Consider the following 21,751-nt stretch of genomic DNA (forward strand, 5'->3'; position numbering starts at 1 on the left):
CCGCCAGTTGCTGATCACTGGTCTAGAGTAAGGAGTAGTGTTCATTTTGTCAACTATCTTTGATTTAGTCTTAGTCTTCTGCCAAATGTCCTTGTTAGTTTAAGTCATATTTAGTCATTCACATATGTTTTTTGTTAGTCAACTTTTAGTTGACTAAAGTTCTTGTTATTTTAGTCTAGTTTTAGTCAAAACACTTATCCCTTCTAGCCACGACCAAAATTCAGTGCAGTGCCCGTTTGGAGCGTGTGGCTGTTCGCAACAGGCCTGATTGCTTGGTTATCAGACATTTTTATAAAATATTTATATATTTTCATTTGCAAAAACTTGACAGAAAATGCCAGCCTGTCAGAAGTGACGGAGAGAGGTGACTGTGACACAAGTGAGAAAGAGCTCCCACTCGCCGAACAGTCATCTCTCTTCTACAGAAAGTTGCTCTGTTTGTCGCTAATCACTTCAAAGTAGCTAATGGGGTATGAAAAGTCACTAAATCTCGCAAGAAATTCCTCAATTTATAGTTCAATTATTATTCAAGCTAAAACTATAAAAGTTAACTAAACATGCTTGTCACTTTGGCCAGAAAAATAAAAAGTAGGTGTCCAGTTGACAAAATATTAAACCGTGTTTGTGTTGGATTAATTAGAGCGCTCAGCCAGAGGCCTGCTGTACTTGGATGCATTTAGATTCCCACAGCATGCCTCCACCAACCCTTAGAGACATTCATAGTAATTTTGTATGATATGAGTTTTAGGGTGTCATTTCTTTTTTGTATCCTTTCCTATCATGAATATTAAGCCCTCAAAACATAAAAAGTGACATCTATTTCTGCAATACTAAGATGCAAATTATGAATCATGAAATAGAGAGGCGGTTTTATGAAATAAATGATACATATCAACCCTGATCCCTATCTGTCCAATAGAATATTTTGACGAGCAGCCTCTTGATCGAAAGGTCAGGGCTGTTTCAGATACGAGGGTGGGTAATTGTATCGCTCTCCTCTTTTAACAACTACCATAAACACCAATGAATGCAGCAGTATTCACTCTGAGCCTGGTCCCCTGTCATTTCATAGCATCTGCACCATTGTGATTTAAAGCAAATGGCCTATTTACAAAAAAAAAATCTGGAGTGAAAGGATCACATGAATGAGATGAGTAAATACTGGTTGAATCGCTACAAATTTGACATCTTTGGTGCCCCTGTACTGCTGTAGTCATTTTAGAATACAGATTAGCTGTAATGCACTTTGATTTACATTGAGCCTCATATACTGAATGTGTCTCCATTGTCCAAATCGCAAATATATTTCATGCAATCCGCCTTTAATTTTTCAGTGAAACGTGTGAGTTAGGGTTGGTAGTAATGCCCCTGAATGCGCCCGTTTGGTTATTATCAAAACTGCATAATTGATGACATCTGCACTTTAGCAGGTGAGCTAGTGTAAGCAGCTATTTATAGACCAACACATAAATGAATGGTATTCATGAACTACAACTGAAACAAAAGTTTCATCACTTTAACCCTTAATTTAAACCAAAGTTTATGATTCCCATGAGCTCAAACCCAGTGTGAAAGAAAAATAAAATTTTAGCCTACTTTTTTTTTTTTTTTTTACATAGCATACAGGGAGGTGGTATACCAAACTCCCTACCTAATGTTTCTCTCTTGGACAATTTTATGAGGCTGTAGCAAGACTCATACAGCCAGCAAAGTGTCCACAATTATTGCCGAATAATGGCGTTTTTGTGATGGTTACTCGATTATGACTCCTAAAAAATTCTCAATATATTGAAGTGGTTAGAAGTAACTAGCTTTGGCTGACGGGTACAGCACACGGTGGAAGGTACCAACTTTACATTTCAAAATTGTTATCACCTCTACAGCCAACATAATGGTATATTACTTTAGTCAAGTTTTAAGGTCCCCACAGGTCAAATTACAATTAATCAAACACACAACTTATGGACAAAAACTTCAAAGTAGGCTAGTTATGTTTAAAGTATTTCATCCTAAATGTTGTTCATTCACAAGAAAAAAAAAAGTGTGCCTCTGTGTGGGTTCACCATGAAATGTTGAAAGATTCAAACATCCATTTTTAACAATGCTACTTAAAAGCTACATAATTTTCCACTCACCAAAAATCTAAATGTATTATTGAAGACACTGAATATACAGGATATAAGCTACAGCAGCATTGCATTGTGAATAAACAATGACCTGTTTGAAAGGCATAATTTGTGTTGACTGATTTCCATTTTAGTTCTAGTAATTTTGTACCAATATTTGTCTGAACAGAATATTATTAATCCCCTGAAAGCTTTTGATCATGATCATAACATTAGGTCCATTTTAACGTACATCTTTTGTTGGACTGATGCTAAAAATGCCCTCCTGCAACCAGTGGCCAAAATACTGTCCATTAGAAATAATGGAATAATAAAAAAACAGTCTACACCGATTCTGTCATACTTATTCATATTCAAATGCATTGTGTCGTATTAGGTCAGGCCTGAATAGGATTTAATTAAGTGCACATTTTGATTCCATTCAAACACATTTACTGAGTCAGCGGCCAAAGAAAAGATGCTAATCCCCAAAAGAGTGACATTTCCTCACATCATTAGCAATGCAACTATTTAGTATCACAGAACACAAACTGAAAAGACTTACTGCTTCACATTCTGACACTATTCTAAATGAATTCCTGAACCGACACTGTGCCATTGGTAATAATGAGATATTAATGCTTATGAAATGTTGATTAATTGATTTTCTGTGGCCTCATAATTAATACACATGTACTCTAATTTAGAGTGACTTTTCTTTCTCCGATAACTTATTGGGTTATTTCATACAGCAAGTCATTACGGTCTGTCAAAGACCTATCAGTTTAACTTACAATGTACAAATAAAAGTCATTAACAGGAAATTAGAAAATAAAGTTTAGTTTTGTGGCACCTTTGCAGCTAGGAGTAATCACAGGATGTTAATGCATTATTACCTTTTCAAATATAACCCTTTATTCCCAAATTCAATGGAGATGGCCTTGAGAACGGACTGATTCATGTTTAACAAAACAAGCAGAGAAACCTGGTTTTGAAGCAGAGCGCTAGTTAGAAGAACTAAAGAAATGTCCTGAGATGAGATGAAATGATTTGCAGGGCGTAGACATGACCAAAAGACTTGGTGTACTTCAGTTTCCTACCAGGTCCCAGAAGACTTGGGAAAAGAGAGAGATTTGAATTTCAGCATTGACAAAGTCTTCTATCAGCACAGTGGGCATGGTAGGGATGGGCGAGATGATGATACATACCAAGAGAAGATGGAAATGAGTCAACAACAAAATACATACTTGTAGCCCTAGCCATGTCAAATCCATAGTTCAGTGCCTAATAAATGTATTTTACAAGATAACTGCACATTTTAGAGTGAACTTGAGTTGCCACCAACCCGAGGCACACCTGTGTAATATTCACCATTTTGAAATACTGTAGCACACCTGTGAGATGGAAGAAGTTCTCACCAACGCGGATTTCAACTAAAACATGAGAGAAATCCAAGTTTTATTTGTCACAAACGCAAACAATATGTGCAGTGAAGTGCAATGTGGCATAGTCTTAAATTCAATTCTAATTACTTTATATATCTCCTAGGAGTAGTTCTGACGAGTAAATCTGGGGTAGGCAGGTTATTTTTGGCATTATGAGAAAGAGACGGAGCGTTTTTTTTACATTTGTCATTGTTTTTGGGGCATGTTAGGCCTTTAATTCCATAGGATAGATGAAGACTTGAGAGGGGAGAGAGAAGGGGAATGAAATGCAGCAAAGGGCCGTTGCGTCGAGGATTACTCTACTCTACCAGCTGAGCTAACCCGGCCACACCAGATAGAGTGTCTCTATTGGCAGTTCCACAAATTCAGGTGCAACTGCAACACTTGATTCGGTGGTGAAAGATTCCTGCAACAAAAACATTATTGGTAACTACACTTAAACACAACTCAACAAAGGAAGACAAACTTCTCAAAAAGAGAGTCTAAAAGAAGGGCTGACTACAAACCCAATAAAACCCTTGTCAATATCAGCGAAACGTTTCAGAGGAATAAACAAAAGTAGTTTAGCTTTCAGCTATTTGTAGTCTTGAGCTTTACTCCCAGTCGTGAGCCTTTGGACGCAGCTAGCAGAAGGCCTAACTATTGGCAACGTTTACGCTCCATTTGGAGACAAAATGGGAGTTCTTTTGATCCACCAATTTCCTCAGCTGCATAGTGTTAATTTCGTCAGACAAGACTAAATATGTCTTCTTTTTTTTTCCATGACGAAGACGAGACGATGACGAGACTGCACCCATGTCCAAAACACTGACTAAATTAACATTCATTATTGTTCACAAAAAAAACAAGACTAATATGTTTTGCAGGCCGATTGCTTGCTTCTCAGTATTTTTCCCCCACTAAGCGCGGTTCAATCCGATGCGGCTCGGCTGCGCCTCATCTAGAGATTCGGCCCCTTTTTTTTTTTTTCATCTAGCCATCACACATCCAGGTAGCCATGTTGCCCAGGCGGGGGAGCCCGGTTCAGCCTGCTGGAGAAGCTGCTACAGTACGTAGCGATGTCCATCCCGTTAATATAGTGTCATCAGCAAATGTGACGATGATGATGATTTGAATCTGGTCCTGGCCACATAGCTTCTTTTTTTTAAAGCAGGTTTCTGCACGGCATGAGAAGAAATTAAAATTACTTTGATCCAAAAAGTTAGAGAATGAACAGAACAGTTTTTAACTTCAAACGTACCTGCCAACACATTTAAATTAAACTGATAAGCAATACAAGGGCCGTTGCTGATCTTAACCCCCGTAACTTATTTGCATGTCCTTCAAACCTTCAGGAGAGCTATAGGGGAACAGCAAAGGAAAACGCTGAGGCAGACATGTCTTAATAATTAAGAGATGGGGAGAGTTCATAAGTTTGAGTGAGAGAGAGAAAGTTGGAGCGGATGAGCTAAAGCGTGTGTCCTTGTGTGTAATAATAGAAGAGAGTTGGAGAACAAGGGAAAAGTTGGAAAGACACTCTTTAACATCCTGTTGTCCGTGATGCAAACTCTCGTGTATTCTGGTTGTGAATTCTGGATTTTTTAGAGCAGATAATTACTGAAACCTTGTGTGATGAAACCTTTTTCCTTTTTCAAAGGACGTTTTTAACAAAACCTGTAATCCCAGCACATTCATATAGCTGGCAAGCTGATATCAACCCTTTCATGTTTAGCTAGGATACATGTTGCCTAGCAACACACGCAGCAGGAATTCTAAAGCATTGGAACTATTATGTTTGTGATATTTATTTTAAAAGAGCTAAATCAAAAATAAGTTGGACAACAAAAAAAACAAAACATAAAAAGATTATTATTTCAGGAGCTGTGTGTGGTGTTAGAGGGACTGCAGATATAATGGATGACACTGAGCCACGTCTTCTATTAAACCTGCTCCTCTGTGGGTGTGACGCCTTAGATGATACATGTATCCTAAGGGTAAGAAATTATTTCTTGCTCTCTTGTTTATGTGTTTTCTTTAATTTATTGTGCCCGTCATGTTACATATACAGAGAGAGACTTGAAGGGGCTGCTCCTAATGCGGCCAACCATCACCTTCATAAATCATAACCCTCAGCCACAGATAAACGTGGATGTGCACTCACGTGCATAAATATCCACACACTGAGACCTTTCGGTGGGAACGTGCTCAATTTGCTCAAAGCCACAACTCACTGGGTCAGATTTCCTCAGGGAGATCTTTGAGCTCTTCCTTTACACTACAGTGTATCTCTTGCTTAATGCGTACACACACACACTCGCTTTCTGTTAAACTTCCAATGATCCTCTTTTAGAACAGCTTACTCTCGCTAGCCCATTTACATATGGGTCACCACAGCGGGGCTTCTAATGAAATATACAGTAGTTGTTTTGTTCAACACAGGGATGGCGTAGAGGCTGAACACACATAAGCTGGGTTAAGCTTGTTTTTGAGATTGTTTCTTTTCTTTCAGATACAGTAGTTACTCAACACATAATAGAGACTCAGGCATAATAGTATTATACATTTGAGTTACACAAAAACATAATCATTTTTGAAACAGCATTTTCTTGAAGTCCATCATGGCTGGTACAACTGCAGATGTTCTTAGTTTGAATTAGGTGACGAGGTCATTAAAATAAGGTGTTTAGCTTCCATTATCTGTACATCCGGTGATTACATGCAGGTTGCAATGATGCGTTTGTGATATTATATCCATACAGTTTGCTTACCCATGTGTTTTCCTTTATTGGTATCCTGTAAATGTCTAAATGCTGTCATTGCAAAATTTGCAATTTCAATCTCATAAAAATGTATGGCTGGAGGCAAAATATTGCACCTGCTGAGAAGATTTATATATTCATACATCATGCTGTTAGCACCAATATTAAATTGTGGTACGTGTTATTTATGTATTCAGAAATAGATGGGGATGCATTTCAAAGTGAGGAACACATTGTGCCCTCTATTTAAGGCAGGGTTGGTAACTATTTCCAGTATACACCTTTTTTATATATTGTTTGAAATGGTCGGCGCCCCGAGGAGATGCTACTTTAAGAATCTTGACAGCTTTTCAACATGACCAACCCCGCTTTTAACGTGCTGTTAATCGTGGGGCCTGAATGCTGGGACCCTGATGAGAACACAACTAGAATTGTTTTAAACCAATAACAGGAAATCTATTAATTTACCATTAATGTCCACTGAGTCCAGTCTGTCTGTCTTTTCATGTCTTGTTATCAAAGAGAGAATCCCAATCACTCCAAAACCAACTTCTCCAGACATTTACCAACATCTTTGTTCATGGTGGTCTATCTAGCGCTACGTTCTTTTATCGGCTACAGAAACGTCAAACGACGACGTATCCATGCTGCATATCATTAAGACAGAAATATCACTTGATCCTGGTTAAATCAGAGGACCAAGTATGTGTTTGTGTGTCTGAGAGAGCGAGAGGTGTAAGGATCTGTGTTGCTGACATCAAGAGCTTATACAGGCACCCGTTCACAATTATTTTTCTCTAAGCAGGAATAAGCTCTGTTGGGATGCTTTACTTCGCTCTCCTTTGCCTGTAGCCTATGTGGGGATTACAGCCCATCCATGTCTGCCATGATCTTATTTGACAGGAGTGTGTGAATCTAAAACAGACATGACAATACCCACAACACATACTGTATGCACAGGCGTGACTACAAGTGAGCAGGTTATCTTCATACATACAGTACGTTCCTAGATACCGGCAGCGTTTTCCAGACCAAAGTTGCAGTGCACACGTATTTCAATTGTCCCGTTAACTTTTCACAAAGAATTGACGCATTCGGTCCATTTTTCATTGTCTGCCTCTCTTTTTATGGTCTTTATGGAAAAAAAAGGGAGCATGAAACATCACTCAAGCACACAGGCTACGGGCTGGGGAGACAGAACAGGGTAATTGGAGCCCTGAGTGGAGTAAGAGGCGTGTGATCTCTTGGAGAGTGGTTGGCATATGTCTGTTTCATCCAGATGTCCTAACTGAGAGTGAACTAATTACATCATGTTTTTAGCCTGCTACTTAGCATCCTAATTAAAAAAACATAAAGGCGTCAGAGGGGGTGGAAGAATGTAGGGACCGCTCTTGACATGTAACTTGCGTTCTTGGAAAAAAAAAAAGAAGAAGTGGTTCATTTCCCCTCTGGAATGGTTAGATCACCACATTTAGAATCATGCACTTTTTGAATTATGTTATAAGTGTTTGTTGTGCATGCAGTCATTTCAAAGCAATTTGGACAGAACAGAACTCAGTTATAAGTGTAAGACTCATTATTTTCACAGATATTCATTTTTTGGAAAAGCAGAAAAATCTAAGTGCCTCTGACTATGACTGTATGTATAGTTTTCCGCACATCACTGTACACGGAAAGTTAGCTCAAATGATATTGTAACACATTGAAAATGTCCCCGATTAAATACAAATAAATAAGTGTTTTCAATGCAGTCCTCCTCAAAATGTTCCCTGACTATGACCATTTCAAATTTGAAGTTATTTTCTGTACAGTTTGTTGTTTTTTGATGAAAAGAGAAAGTTACCTACAAATATGAATGACACGTATACAATGTCCTCATGTTGAAAGTCTTCTCAAATCCTTTCAGAGGTTTAATGCAGTCCTGTTTAGGATGACCCTGACTATTCAATTCAATTCAATTTTATTCATAGCATCATAGCAAAAGTTGTCTCGAGACACTTTACATATAGAGTAGGTCTAGACCACACTCTGTAATTTACAAGGAGCCAACAATTCTAGTAATTCCCCCTAGACCCAGAATCTTGGTAGGCGGTGTCTGACGGTGCTGCTTGGGGGTGTGATGAACCGTGACAATAAAGATAAGGGAACAGTGACTCCAAATGGTAGTCGTAGTAGTTCATGTCATAGCAAAGCCCTGCAGGGCGTTACAGGGTCTAGCGTGGCATAGCAGAGCATAGGAGCATAGGCATTGCAGAGCGTAGCAGGGAGTAGCCGGGGGCGTAGCACGACCACGGCAACAGCTGCAACCATGATCTTGTTGCCATTCTTATCCAAGGAAATATGCTGGGCGAAAAGAAAACATAAGGACTAAGACAAAAGTAATTCCATAATACACTCCACCACAGCGAGAAACACAACCGTCCTTGTGAAACTCTCAATTTGAAGCATCCTCCAAAGTATGATATATCGAATATTCACACAAACAGATCATATAGTTAGGATCCCCAATTTAAGTCAGTTTTCAATGTGTTTTTACAGAACTCTCCCTCACTGCTTTAATGTGTAGGTGTTTTTACCAATAATATCATCAAAGACTGTTCATAGGATGTATGATGTACATTAATTAAATCCTATTAGCCATCATGAAATGGGTCAGTGCACACTACTACGGGGGACAGGTCTAGAAACCCAGTCCAGTCCCTCCAACACATGGATTTCACGCCCTAGGTTGGACACTGTACCGTTTATCCCTTGTGACAATGTCTTTGGGGACTTTCCCTCATGGTGGTTACGTCCGCCAAGTAATCTTTGCCTAACAAGGTGAAGTTGTCCAGTCTGAAACCGCTAGAATCCCTGCCTGCTTCTGTTGTCTTGCTTTTCCAACAACTAGAATCTCAAATGCGGGGGAAGAAAGGCATAAAGAAGCCCTTTTTTTTATAGTGTGTGTGCAAACACAACACTCCCTAGGGGGGATTGTTAAGGGGTGGTCCAAGATCCACAAAGGTCAGTGGGTGTTTGTCTGGGAGGCAAACAAATGCTCTGTCTCTCTCCAAAGTCAGAATTTTCAGGACCCATCTTGTCAGCTATATTGGCTTGTTTTTGGAAATCACATGAGCTCCGGTGTTTTACATGCCTGAAATGTCTTCTAAGGCAGAGATTTCTTATGTCCCGGTGACAGGTTCTGTGAGATCAAGCCAACAGCTACTGTACGCAGTGGTGTTGTCTAGTTTTTTCAGTAGTGAGTATATTGTGATCTTTCCCTCCCAGCTTCATAATCGCCAGTCCCAGAGCGACGCGTCCCAGAGCAACAACCCCATAAATATGTTATAATGTTATTCCGTATAGCATCAGCCTTGCATGGCTCATTTTCTGTAGTTTCTGTACCGTTAACGTCTGCTGCAGGGCCACTTTAAGCAGAAGTATAGTTTAATGGGCAGGCTCACCCAAATACTGTGTAGTTTAAATTTGCTTTCGTTAAGAGTGTGATTCAAGTGATTCACATTAATTAATTTTAAATTTGCACAGAGAATGACTGCCAAGCCACTGTGTTGTTGTTCCTACGCAACTCGTAACACATGCAGGGTGGATTTATGAAGTTGTGTCACAAAAAACAATCTTTGTTACTCATCATTGTCCTGCCGCTTTTGTAAGTGGGTATACAGAAATCCTTGACTTTTGCTAGTGGGTGTAAGGCATATACCTGCATATCACATAGACTCCACCACTGTCTGTATGCTGCTACCACGTGCTGCCGTGCTGCATCGGTGGGAAGGAAGGACCCATGACCCTAGTGTTAGCCAAGTTTATCCTGGGCCCTTGCCAGCTCGTTTTAGCTCCCACTTTGGCTTGAACCAAGGAAGCTACCTTGGCCTTGCTTTTAGAGATCATTTGATGCTGTGTACATGAAAGTAGAAGCAGCATTTTCAAAGGCTGCCACACGCACGTGGAGGAAGACAACGCTCAGACACATTAAAAACAGCTCTGTTGTGAAAAGTCACTTATTAACTGTCAAAAAGACTAAGGATGTGTGTGTGGACTTTAGATGTCATCAGTGCAACCCTGTTAACACCACAGTTGGGTTGGTCACGATGTAGAAATTGTTGAATCATACAAGTACGTAGGCACTATGATTAAAATAAGCTGAGCTTTGAGTGTAACACTAATACATTGCATAATAAAAAAGCCAGCAGTATTTTTTTTTCGTCTGAGGAAGCTAGGTTGACAGATCCCTGATGACTTTGTTTCATAGATCTTTTATTGTGTCGATTTTTGCTACATCTTGTATTGTATCTGTTAATAGGCTTCACTTATTCTTAAACAAAAAAAAGGCATTAAAGGAAGTTTTTTTTTCAACCTTGACCTAATTTTTCCTATGTTTTATGTGTGTAAGTGACTGATAGGAACAACAATCTTTGAAATTGGTCCAGTATTCAGTCCCTGCAGGATTTCTCTGCCTTTTTTTAGATTGTTGCAGCCCAAAATGCCTGATTTTTGTTGGAGTTTTTGTAAAGAGTAGCGATAAAAGTTGCAATGTTTTTTTTTGTATAGTTCTTTCAAAATAAAAAGGAAACTTGTTTTGGGGAGAATAAAACTATTCTTGGCCGAGTTTTCTTTATGACACTACCAAAAAGGCTCAGGGTGCTGTAAATGTTGGTATCATATAAACATGGCTTGTGGATTTCAGACAAAAAATATGAATTTGTTTAAAGAATCAAATGTGTTGATGGCTTGTTGATCTTTACATTGTTAGTTAATTTCCTTACCTTAGACAAGGAACTAAGGACAAGGACATAAGTCGCAATATAAGTTAGTTCTTACGAAAGACGTAAGAATTCGCGCAATCGCGACATTACAAAATCCTGAAGGGACTGAGTATGAAGTGTGAACGCCGGCAGCCACTGACCGGGCTGCAATACAATCCTCTTTGAGAACTTTGTGTTTAACAAGGAACAGCTCTGAGGTTGCTAGAGCTCAACCCACCAGACTCTAGTTAAAAATATATATATATATATATACTTTTAGCAGGTATAGAGCCAACATAGTTTCAAATTTATTTAATTGGTAAATTTTGTCTATTTCAACCAAAACTAGAGTTGTGATTGTTGGAAAAGTGAAAAGACAACCCAAAACGTTTTTTTCAGAATTGTACCAACGAGGAAGAATAGGGCTGGGCAGCGACCACCAGTACTTTTATGGCACAAAACGAAATACTCCAATCCTGTCAGTATCGACATTTTTTTATCTTTCAGTATCAAATTTGGTTCCTGAGAGCGCAATAATCACAAGCTTACCTGTCCTTCTTGCCCGACACACGCAGACGCAGAGGTGCGGACGGAGTAATCTCAAGCAGAGTACGTTGGCTCCACAGGGAGTCACGGCAATGCCAATAAAGTGGTTTCAAGTGTGGTTTCAGTTATTCAAAACCTCACGCAGACATCAATATGAGATTAATGGCGAGGCAAAAGCGGTTGCGATGCTGTTGAGGCAAGGCAGCTTTATTTCTACAGCACCTTTCAGCAACAAGGCAATTCAAGTACATGCCTTTGCACTTAAGGTAGTTCTCCATTACGGTAGTTCAATGGGCAGTCACCAAGTTTATTATTAAAGGTTTGTGTTATTAGGCAGTTTGCACTAAAAAGTCTTTGTTGTTTACATTCCTATGCATTTTAGTTAGTTCAACATTAGCCTGTACACAATGTCATTTATTTATTATTATCGTGTTCATATTGTGGCACAAAGGTCTGCCTTTTATTGTTGATTGTGGCCCTGTTGGGATTGATACCAAACCTGAGTATCTGACTGGCGCACCCCTATCCAAATGCACAACCAATGTTATTAATGTTACTCTGAGTGAGCAGTGTTACCAACATTTTAAAATGTTGATAACTGTTTTGATTCATAATTAAAGTGGAAAATAGAAGTTTTGTGTTTAATGTATTTGTGTTGATGTTGAAATGGATTTTAAAACATATGGTATCTAAAAAATATTGTTAGGAACCAGCATCGAAACTGAGGTATCGATTGGCACCGGATCGAAAGATTTTGAACAGTGCCCAGTCCTAATGACGTGTATTTTTTAATCTGAGCCTGTCAGTGGCAAAACGAGCACTTTTGTGAACGTAAAGACAAGCTGGTAAAACCTTTACCAAGATGGCGGCTCACGGCTCTCCCTTTCAGTGTTCTTTTTTGTTGTTTTTTTTGTTTGTTTTCTTCAATCTCATTGCACAGGTACTGTGTACTTCTGCATAATGACAATAAAGGCTTTCTAATCTATTCTATTCTGCACGATTGCCCTTTTAACTAACATTGTAGCTTGTTAGATTTGTTGGAGTAAGAATAATCCATTTTGTATGGCAGCACCCCCTCACCCTCCCATACCCAGTTTCATGCTTCAAATACCCAATATTCAAAACCAACTGATATAAATACTCCTTCAAACCCTCAGCCATCTCACTGCTAAACTCAAATATGATAAGATAACATCAGCTTGACCACCCAACCTCGCGTGGTAAATACAGCTTTTTAAATATGTTTCTTACTATTTATTTCTTATATATTGTATTAACATTGATCTTTTGTGGTTACTTTTGTCACTGCTGCAAAACCAATTGCCCGTATAGTGATTAATAAAGTTATTCTTGACTTGCCTTGACTAGTTATGTCCAGTTGTCCCTGAATACAATGCTAGAGAACCAGCAAGAAAGACATTTAGTTCCATTTCTACCACTGGAAAGTTCCACTTTTGAGAGAATGCAGAAGTAAAGCACATGTCCTTGGTGATAGATGACAAAGCCTTTTCATCGATCCGCAGCAACCAATGGTGTGAGGTCAATACGGCAGGCCCTAGTGCACGCTAGTTTGTAGATATAAAACACACACACACACCATTAGGCTTTTAGCTTGCAGATGTGCTCAGTCTTGCAAGCTATCGTGCCACTAACTACCATAAGTCAAGTCTATATCGCCGCTTTGTTTCCTGGATTGTTCAGACGGTGCCTGAAATTCTGCCAGATGTCCGTCATTCATTCCTGAGGACTATGGTTAACTGCTCCTCAGATCTCTGCAGGGTAAATCCAAACAGCTAGCTAGACTACCTGTCAAATCTGAGTTTTCTATTGCACGACTAAAACAACCTTTGAATGTACACGTTCCACCAAAACAAGTTCACTCCCGAGGCTATTTTGCTGCGGCACCGGTCCTTTTTTTCTGGCGCTTAACCCAAGACAGTTGTGATTGGTTTAAAGAAATGCCAACACACTGAAGCACATGTTTCTTCCATACCGGAATGCTTGGTGGACTAGCCAGACCCTCCTCCTCAGGGCTTTGGAGGAAGGTCTGGCAATGCGAGACTACAGTATGTCTTATCGACTTTACATTGGACAGCATCACCATACATATTACCCGGCAATCATCAGTGGATATTGTTACATATGAGATATACTGTACCAAAGGAATTATTCATTTCAAGGGTGCAAAATTGTCACCATTCAGTGAAAATCCCTGTTTTGAATCTAAAATTGGTTGTTTGTGTGATTTGTGTCGATCCAATTAGTTTTTTTTAGGTGCTTTAAACCGATGCCCCCCCTTACAATACCATAATAATTATAATAATATAATAATAATTAGGACAACACTAAATTTATGGTTAGCGTCCCCCTATTTCCATGCTAAAAACACAAAGCCTTTACAGAATGCTACTGACTACTCAACTAAAAAGAATCAGAATGAGAGCAGTAGCTAGGTAATGTTCACATAGGCTAGATAACTCTTTCTCAATCTTTGGTCAGTAGGCTACAAGGCAGGATTAGCTGGTAGACTTCTTCTAAATGATGGGCACTTGTGGAATACCTGCAGAACAGAGTCATAGAAGTAGTTCTTTTGGAGATTATGGTGAACTAGTGTGTGTTGTAGCAGTGTTTTGCCATTGAGAACAAGCTAGCATGCTAGCGATGCGCTACGGTTAGCCACCTTGGCTCGGCTAGTGACAGCTTACCCGGAGACTGAAGGCAGAGGACATTCAGAAACCTGTACCTCACTCAAAACAGCATGGATAGTTTTTCAAAGTTTGTATGCGTGTTGGAAGCACAATAGACACAAAATAACACCCCCAAAACTCAGATATGGGCACTTTAATGTGAGTTCTTTAATGTGTATTTTAATAGGTAGCGATCTGAAAGACTCGATAGTCACTCTCACTCTCTGCCCAACAGATTCAGTGTATTGACATGCAGTTAAAAAAAGATTATATTTGGGTTAAGGTAATATCCTGCTTTCTCAAATGCCATGCAACCCTACCCCAGTTAAAATTCTCATAACCCAGTTAACAGACCTAGAGAATTCCTTCTGAAACCAGGGGATTCCTCCAAGTACATACAGCTTAAACGGGATATGATCGCCCCTCCCCGCTCCCCTGGAGTGTTTTTTAACCGTAAATATTCCGTCTATATGGTGACTACAACAAAACAGCTTTGCATGAATAAGCGGGCCATTGGCAGCCAAGAGCCATGGTCCATCTGTTTTACTACCCGCCTAGGCAAAAGCGGACGCCGGGAGACGGCTAAACAGATTGTGTATCTCCAGCCGACACTGGTTAACATTACTGATACAATGACCCTAAAAGTTGTCAGTCATCTGGTGAGTGCTCAGGCGTTCCTACGCTGTGTGAAGAGTGTATAAATTAAACATGAAGTTTTAGTTAAGTTTTAATAATTTAGTTGCGGTCAGTGTTAGTTTGACATTTGAAGAAAAAGCCACTTGTGCGTTGCAGAGCGCCACCTACTGTACCAGAAGTAGAGTTACTCCTGTCATTCTTTCCATTCTTCCCAGCTCATGTGTACATGAGAACTGGCATAAACTGGTTATTTAGTTAACCCAGGTTAGTGCTGTGCATGTAAACGCATTGATGGTTGCATTCTGCACAGTCTATATTTAGGCCGCTAACAGCGACACTTCCTTGCTGTCATGAAGGAAGCGAGCGGCCAGTCTTGAATGCCGGCAGCAGAAGTGATGAGGATTGTTGTAGTCTTAGGACAAAAATATCCACAGGCCTCTTTTCCTTTCATGCAAAGTGATGTAAAGAAGCACTGTCTTCAACTTATGGCTGAAAGCCATCAGATGATGATTGGCTGTTGGCAATGCAAGTGTTTAAAGTGTTTTGAGAGGCAGAGTGAATTACAATACTCCTCATTAACTAAGCACTTGGAGAAAATCATGTTAAAGGAGCATAATGAGTTTTCGCAAATAAGCACTTAGCTGTGTCCGTGACGCAAAATATTTGAGCTTTGCTGAATACATTATGACAGCAACAAAACTACAGGAAAACAAGACAAGGAGCATTTTGCTCTTGTTGTGAAAATGTTGGGCTTTAGATAATACATAATGTGACCACTATCTTACAAGAAATGCACTTCTGCACTCTGTCAACAAGGTGAGAGAGGAACATCTTCTGAATTCCAATGCAAGGGAAGCCACTGCAATTACTTTGAAATTGCTGCCATGTCACTGCATTTGACCGCACCTTGGATTGATTCCATTTCTACAAAGCCGCGCGTAAAAATGTTTTTGAGCCGATGAACTGAAAACACAAAAAACTCTTTGTAACAGGCAAAATGTTGGATACCGAATATATTAATATAAACCGTATATATTGTGATTTGTGCTACTTACATTATCATGGAGTTCCTGTATTTTTTGTAATTTCCACATTTATACCAGATACAGTTTTTCTTTCCAATTGCTGAAACACAATTTTGCAAACTAGGCTGGTTTTATCCAATTACTTACCCACAATTCACAAAACTACACCCAAACTGCAAAATACCTCATATACCCTGTAAAATGAAGCACTGCAACTAAAACTACATACAGCGTTATCAGAATCAAACTTTTGCACCACATGGCACACACTTCATTCATATTACCATATTTTGGCCTAACCAACTATACACTGTTGGGGCATAATGAAAAGCACTCTCATCATTAGTATGCTTTGCTATAATACTAAAATAGTTTAAATTGTAGAAAATGCTTCAAATTGTTTACATGCACAGAAATATTTGCAGATACACACGTGCTGTTGAACTATTTCTTTTTCTCTCCACCAATCAAGTGAGTCAGTGCAACATATGCACAGAAGATATATTTACATTATAACAATATGCCCACAAAAAAAGGACATTGAAAAAGAAAAGTGCAGACAGAAATGTGCAGGAAAAATATGTTAGAAAAAAAGAGGCAACAAAAATAATTAGGCAGCATCTTGCTGCACAGCCTGGTCTTCTACTGTTAAAAAAATAAAATAAAAGGTGCTCACCTGTGGTCTTTTCATAGTGCTTACTTCCTCATTGCTGTGTTTGGCCAGGTGGCACACATAGTTGCCAATTAGTCCATGTAGGTGACTTTGTATGGCAAGGTTTTGACATGGCAAACTTGATTTTATGTTAGATTGTTGTGTTTTATGCAGAAAACCGTGTTCAGTGCATTCAAAAAGTGTCATTTGAATAATAATAATAGAAATAAAGTATGCTTGATTTGAATTGCCAAATTTGTGTAAAGCAGAAAATGTGTTTAAACTTCTGGAGACTAGAGAAGAGGTGTTGCTCTCTGTGTGTCACTTGAAATAATAGTGCTATGCATGTCATTCGTGTTAGCAATTGGAAAAAACTGTAAACAAGGCTGTCAATTCCAGCTCAAGCTCCATTACAGTTGCAATGAGGCTAAACTGTTATATTTAATACTGTGCAATAACATTTAAATGGGTAAATAATCAGCTAATTTCATCATTTATCTAGTCTTTTTCCACACCCTGATCGGGTGATGTGCTTGTGTGCGCGTGCACGCTGCTTGCTTCAGAGTTCACATTAATGCACATGTGTTCACAGCAGCAGCCTGAGCTTCTGCTGCAAGTTGTTTATGTTTGTGTTCTCTGACGAAATATCTCTGGATGACAATTTGTGCAGCTGTCTTCCTTTCACTCATATCCACCGGAGAGGTGGATAAAGAGTTGAGTGAAGACTAATCAGCCCGCTTGATAATGTTTAAATAAGAGTTGTGCTCGGGGCATTCTCGTCTGAGCCCTGTGTTGAGATCTGCTTCACACTGACAACAATCTCAGCTCGAGCAGGGAAAAGTTGAGCCGGGATAATTTTGCGAGCAAATTCTCAAAGCTTTAGAAATTGCTTAGCTTGGCAAAATATCAGCAGCTGTTTTCTTAAAGCAACCTGGATTTACCTGTATTGCAAAAAGGCTGCTTTAAAGGTTAAGTTGTAAAGTGGAGTTTTTTTCTTTTTAGAGCACAGATGCTCAGTGGCAAACCTAGATATGTCGGCGCTGAGTGTGTGTGTGTGTGTGTGTGTGTGTGTGTGTGCGTGTGTGCGGTGTGCGTGTGTCTTTCAGTGTGAAGATCCATTCAAAGCTTGTGGCTCTTAAATGAGAGTAAAATGTCAAAATCTCTCACGAATTTCAATAACTCAACAAGCTTGAGTTGACCTGTTGGAAAGCGGTGACATTTAAAGGTCCCAAATTATTCACTTGTCAAGGTTTAAATTTACTATTTCTAGTGATAAAAATATGCAATGCGATAGGAATGGGCCTGTTTATTTCAAGTGAACATATGCTGACTGTAGACATGTTTTGGGAATACGAGGACGTGATCAGGCAATCTTTTTTTGCATTATTGAAAATGTATGGAAAAACATTTGCACATGGTCAATAAAGGGGTTGCTCTTATGACTTTTTCCATCCTTTTAGCAAGTGTGTACACAAGTAAAATGCTCTTAATTCAATTGTTCCAAACACAAAGTATCCTATATGTAGATATGTAGATTCTTTAAAATACATGTAAACACATTATGTAAAACTTGTATTAATTTTCTAAAGATAACAACTAAATCTGCAACTATAATTTATTTTCATTGTCGATTAGTCTGTCAAATATTTTCAGAATTAATCGATCTGTTTGGTCTATGAATTTGGTCTATTAACTGTCAGAAAATGGTGAGAAATGTTTTCTGAAGCCCAAGAGGACTTCCTTAAATGACTTATTTTGTCCACAGATCAAAGTTATTCAGTTTATTGTAATAAAGGGAGTGAATAAACTAGAAAATATTTACATTTAAAAAGCTGGGTCCAGAGAATTTTGACTTCTTTTATTTTTTTAATTACTCAAACTAAGTGAATACTTGACAACTTATTGATTAAACATCCCATGGCATGACAATTTCACTTATTATATACTATGAGATTTATAGCAGTAATATGAGTTCCCCCAGTCTTCCTATGGTCCCCTAGTGGCTAGAAATGGTGATAGGTGTAAACCGAGCCCAGTGTATCCTGCTCTGCCTTTGAGAAAATGAAAGCTCAGTGGCTGTAATTCTGCACCAAGGCTGAATTTTGGGAAAGAGACTTCCGAAACGGTATTAGGGGACCACTAAGGTCTATATAAAAGAAACTTCCGAAACGGTATTAGGGGACCACTAAGGTCTATATAAAAGAAACTTCAGATACAGTATTAGGGGACCACTAAGGTCTATATAAAAGAGACTTCAGATATAGTATTAGGGGGCCACTAAGGTCTATATAAAAGAGACTTCAGATATAGTATTAGGGGACCACTAAGGTCTATATAAAAGAGACTTCAGATACAGTATTAGGGGACCACTAAGGTCTATATAAAAGACACTTCAGATACAGAATTAGGGGACCACTAAGGTCTATATAAAAGAGACTCAGATACAGTATTAGGGGGCCACTAAGGTCTATATATAAGCAAATCCAAAATGCACCATGTCATGGGACCCTTTTACAATTAGTGTTTGCAGCTTTAACAATACATCGGAAAACAAAATTCTGGAATAAAACATCCCTCTGTTTCTGGCCCATGTCATGTTATTAACTTCCATAAACTATTATGATTGGTTATATTCCATCTATTGTTGTTTTTCCAATCAATGCTTGATAGAGGCTAATTGGAATATCTATTGTTGCACACAGAGTGGAACAAAGTGACAAAATGTTTAGGTGTGCAGCTTCAATTTAACCGCTTTTTCAAATTTAATTACTTCTGCTTAAATTGAAATTTCCAAGATGAACACTTGTGCAAGTTCTCTGTGTTGAGCTTTCATTTAATCTCCGAAAGACATTAGGGAAGTCTCTCCACCTCAGCCTTCCTCAGCTATCTAAGTACATGGGATTTCATCATCTGCTTAATTGCTTACCCTAATTTGCTTTGCTGGCACTGTCACAGCCCCATTGTACTGTTATCAAATCACTGGACACTGTAATTAACTTCACATTGTAACCACAACCTCTGTAACTGGCACAGACCAGCTGTTAAATGCTTTTTCACTTTATTGTCTTTTTTTTCTTCTTCTTCTTCTTTTTTTCTTCCCTTGCAGAACGAGTACACGTGCCCACGCCCCCTACCCGGTGCCTGGCTGGGAGATGTGCCTACCATCCATTAACCACTAAAAGGAACTGCTTTGGATTGTGCAGCAAACGAGCATACAGAGGAGAGAGAGAGAGAGAGAGAGAGAGAGACAGACACATATACAGTGAACCCATCAGGATCCTACTCCATGTCACATTCTAGGATACAGTAAAAATGGTCCTCCACGCTAAAAGGGCAACCACTGACCACCACAAAGAGAAGATATTAGGATCTTTTTATTTCTTCTTAAGATTTTATATCTTTTTTTTGGCCTTTGGTCTTTGGTTATCAGCTTTTCTGCATTCCATCATTCATCATAACGACCTGTTCTTAATACTGCCCCAGATGGTTGTGGAAACACAGTCCCATGTTGAATAGCAGAGCCTTGGAAGTGCAACAATGGATGGTTTGCACCAACATGGGAGATTATTGTATAGACTTTAATAGCTTATTGTCTCCATGAGGACAACGTGGCATTGTTTTTAACACAGGCGAGAGACTGTACACATTCAAGAGGCTTTAAAAAAGTGTAAACTGAGTAATGAGTTATTGATAATGAAAATGCACTGAACGGTTGGCTGTGGCCACTCTGCAAACACAGCTGTGTATAATTTAAAGTGGGTTTCCATGTGTTGATGACATGTGAAGCAACATGTTTTCACATGTCGATACTTTTTTGATTTTTGGAGAATCAAAGGCTACGATGGTGTTAATGTGCCTCACTGGAGCAGAAACATCCGAAACGGGTTTGTGTGCACCTGTCAGTAAGGAGGCATCTGCTCCATCAGGTGGAAATCAAGGCAGCACCTGGAAGATGGTTAGAACCCAGGACACACACACACACACACACACACACACACACACACACACACACACACACACACACACACACAGCCAATGACCTTCGGTGATGTTCTTTTGTTTGTTTGCTTTTTTTTTTAAGAACACTTTTTCTAAGTTGTTTCTAATTGCAATCAAACCCAGACTGTCTCGTTTGATTTGAAGGACAGTACGCGCAATCAGAAGCAAAAAGAGGGAAAAAATTAAAATCTCCTATTAGGGGAAAAATGTAATTTTCAGAAATTATAATGTTGTTAATGTTGTACTTTATAAATATGTGTTTCTGCCATTTTCAACACCAGATACCAAAGAGCCAAATGGAGCATTTTTGGCTCTCCCAACCATTGGAACAGATCGAGGATTTGCTCCCCTGAAACGAAATCCCCGAAAAATCAAAAGCAGCCTCAACTCTCCTCACCTCCAGCAGCTCTGCGTTGCCCAATTGGCTTTTTTTTTTCTTTTTTTCTTTTTTTAAATGTGTGTAATGTGTACGTCTTTGTGAACAAATGATCTTGCAACGACAGTCATTGTCATTCATTGGTAAGATCTTGTCTGAAAGACAACTTGGAGCACTGCTTACATTTGATGACTTCTGTTAAGTACATGCTTCACTTTCTCCCCTCGAAGAAACTGCAGATGTTGGTGTGTGCACTCCCCGTGTGCTTGTGTTTCATGACTTCTGAATTATATTTGACATGCACTGAGTTGTGAATTGTTTGTTTCAACCTTCAGATATAATCTTTCTATAACGGAAAATGATCATTGGAATTTGTTGATATTTAGTATAAGCAGCTGTATTCTTCTTTGTTCACTTTCAACAGTATGTTTTTTAAGGAAAATAATGACATTATTGGTGAGCAATATGAATTTGTCAAATTAAAATATTCATTAATCATTTTTTGTGTTTGTGTGCGTATGAAGCATTTTGTTATTGTGTGTGTGTGTGCGTGCACATTGTAATTTCCAAGGCTTGTGCACTGTTCCATGTCTCCATCAGCTCCTGTTGGGATCTGTTCTTTTCCCCACAGTTCTCCGGTGACGAGGCTGTCAAATCCACATTTGCCTCATAAAAAAAAAAAAAGGCGGATTTGTGCAGAGTTGGTCTAGATCAATGACGACTTCATCGACTGGAGAATCAGATGTCCCTCAAAAAAACAACTCTGAGCTTTAAACAACTTTGAGCTAGCAGGCTCAACC

The 21,751-nt window shown here is 39.0% G+C and overlaps 1 protein-coding gene across 2 annotated transcripts in view; it reads left to right on the forward strand.

The window, feature by feature from the left end:
• The window catches only part of lrrtm4l1 (leucine rich repeat transmembrane neuronal 4 like 1), a 57,427-nt gene extending 36,403 nt beyond the window's left edge, over nt 1-21,024 (forward strand). For both annotated transcript variants that reach the window (XR_004659945.1, XM_034896641.1), the window contains exon 3: nt 19,683-21,024. Coding sequence is in view for 1 of the 2 variants with exons in the window: in XM_034896641.1 (XP_034752532.1) it covers nt 19,683-19,748 (66 nt within the window). In the remaining variant the exon portion in view is untranslated. The remainder of the gene's footprint in view (nt 1-19,682) is intronic.
• The last annotated feature ends 727 nt before the right edge of the window (nt 21,025-21,751 follow it).

This window comes from Etheostoma cragini, chromosome 16, assembly GCF_013103735.1.
Source record: "Etheostoma cragini isolate CJK2018 chromosome 16, CSU_Ecrag_1.0, whole genome shotgun sequence".
NCBI lineage: Eukaryota > Metazoa > Chordata > Actinopteri > Perciformes > Percidae > Etheostoma > Etheostoma cragini.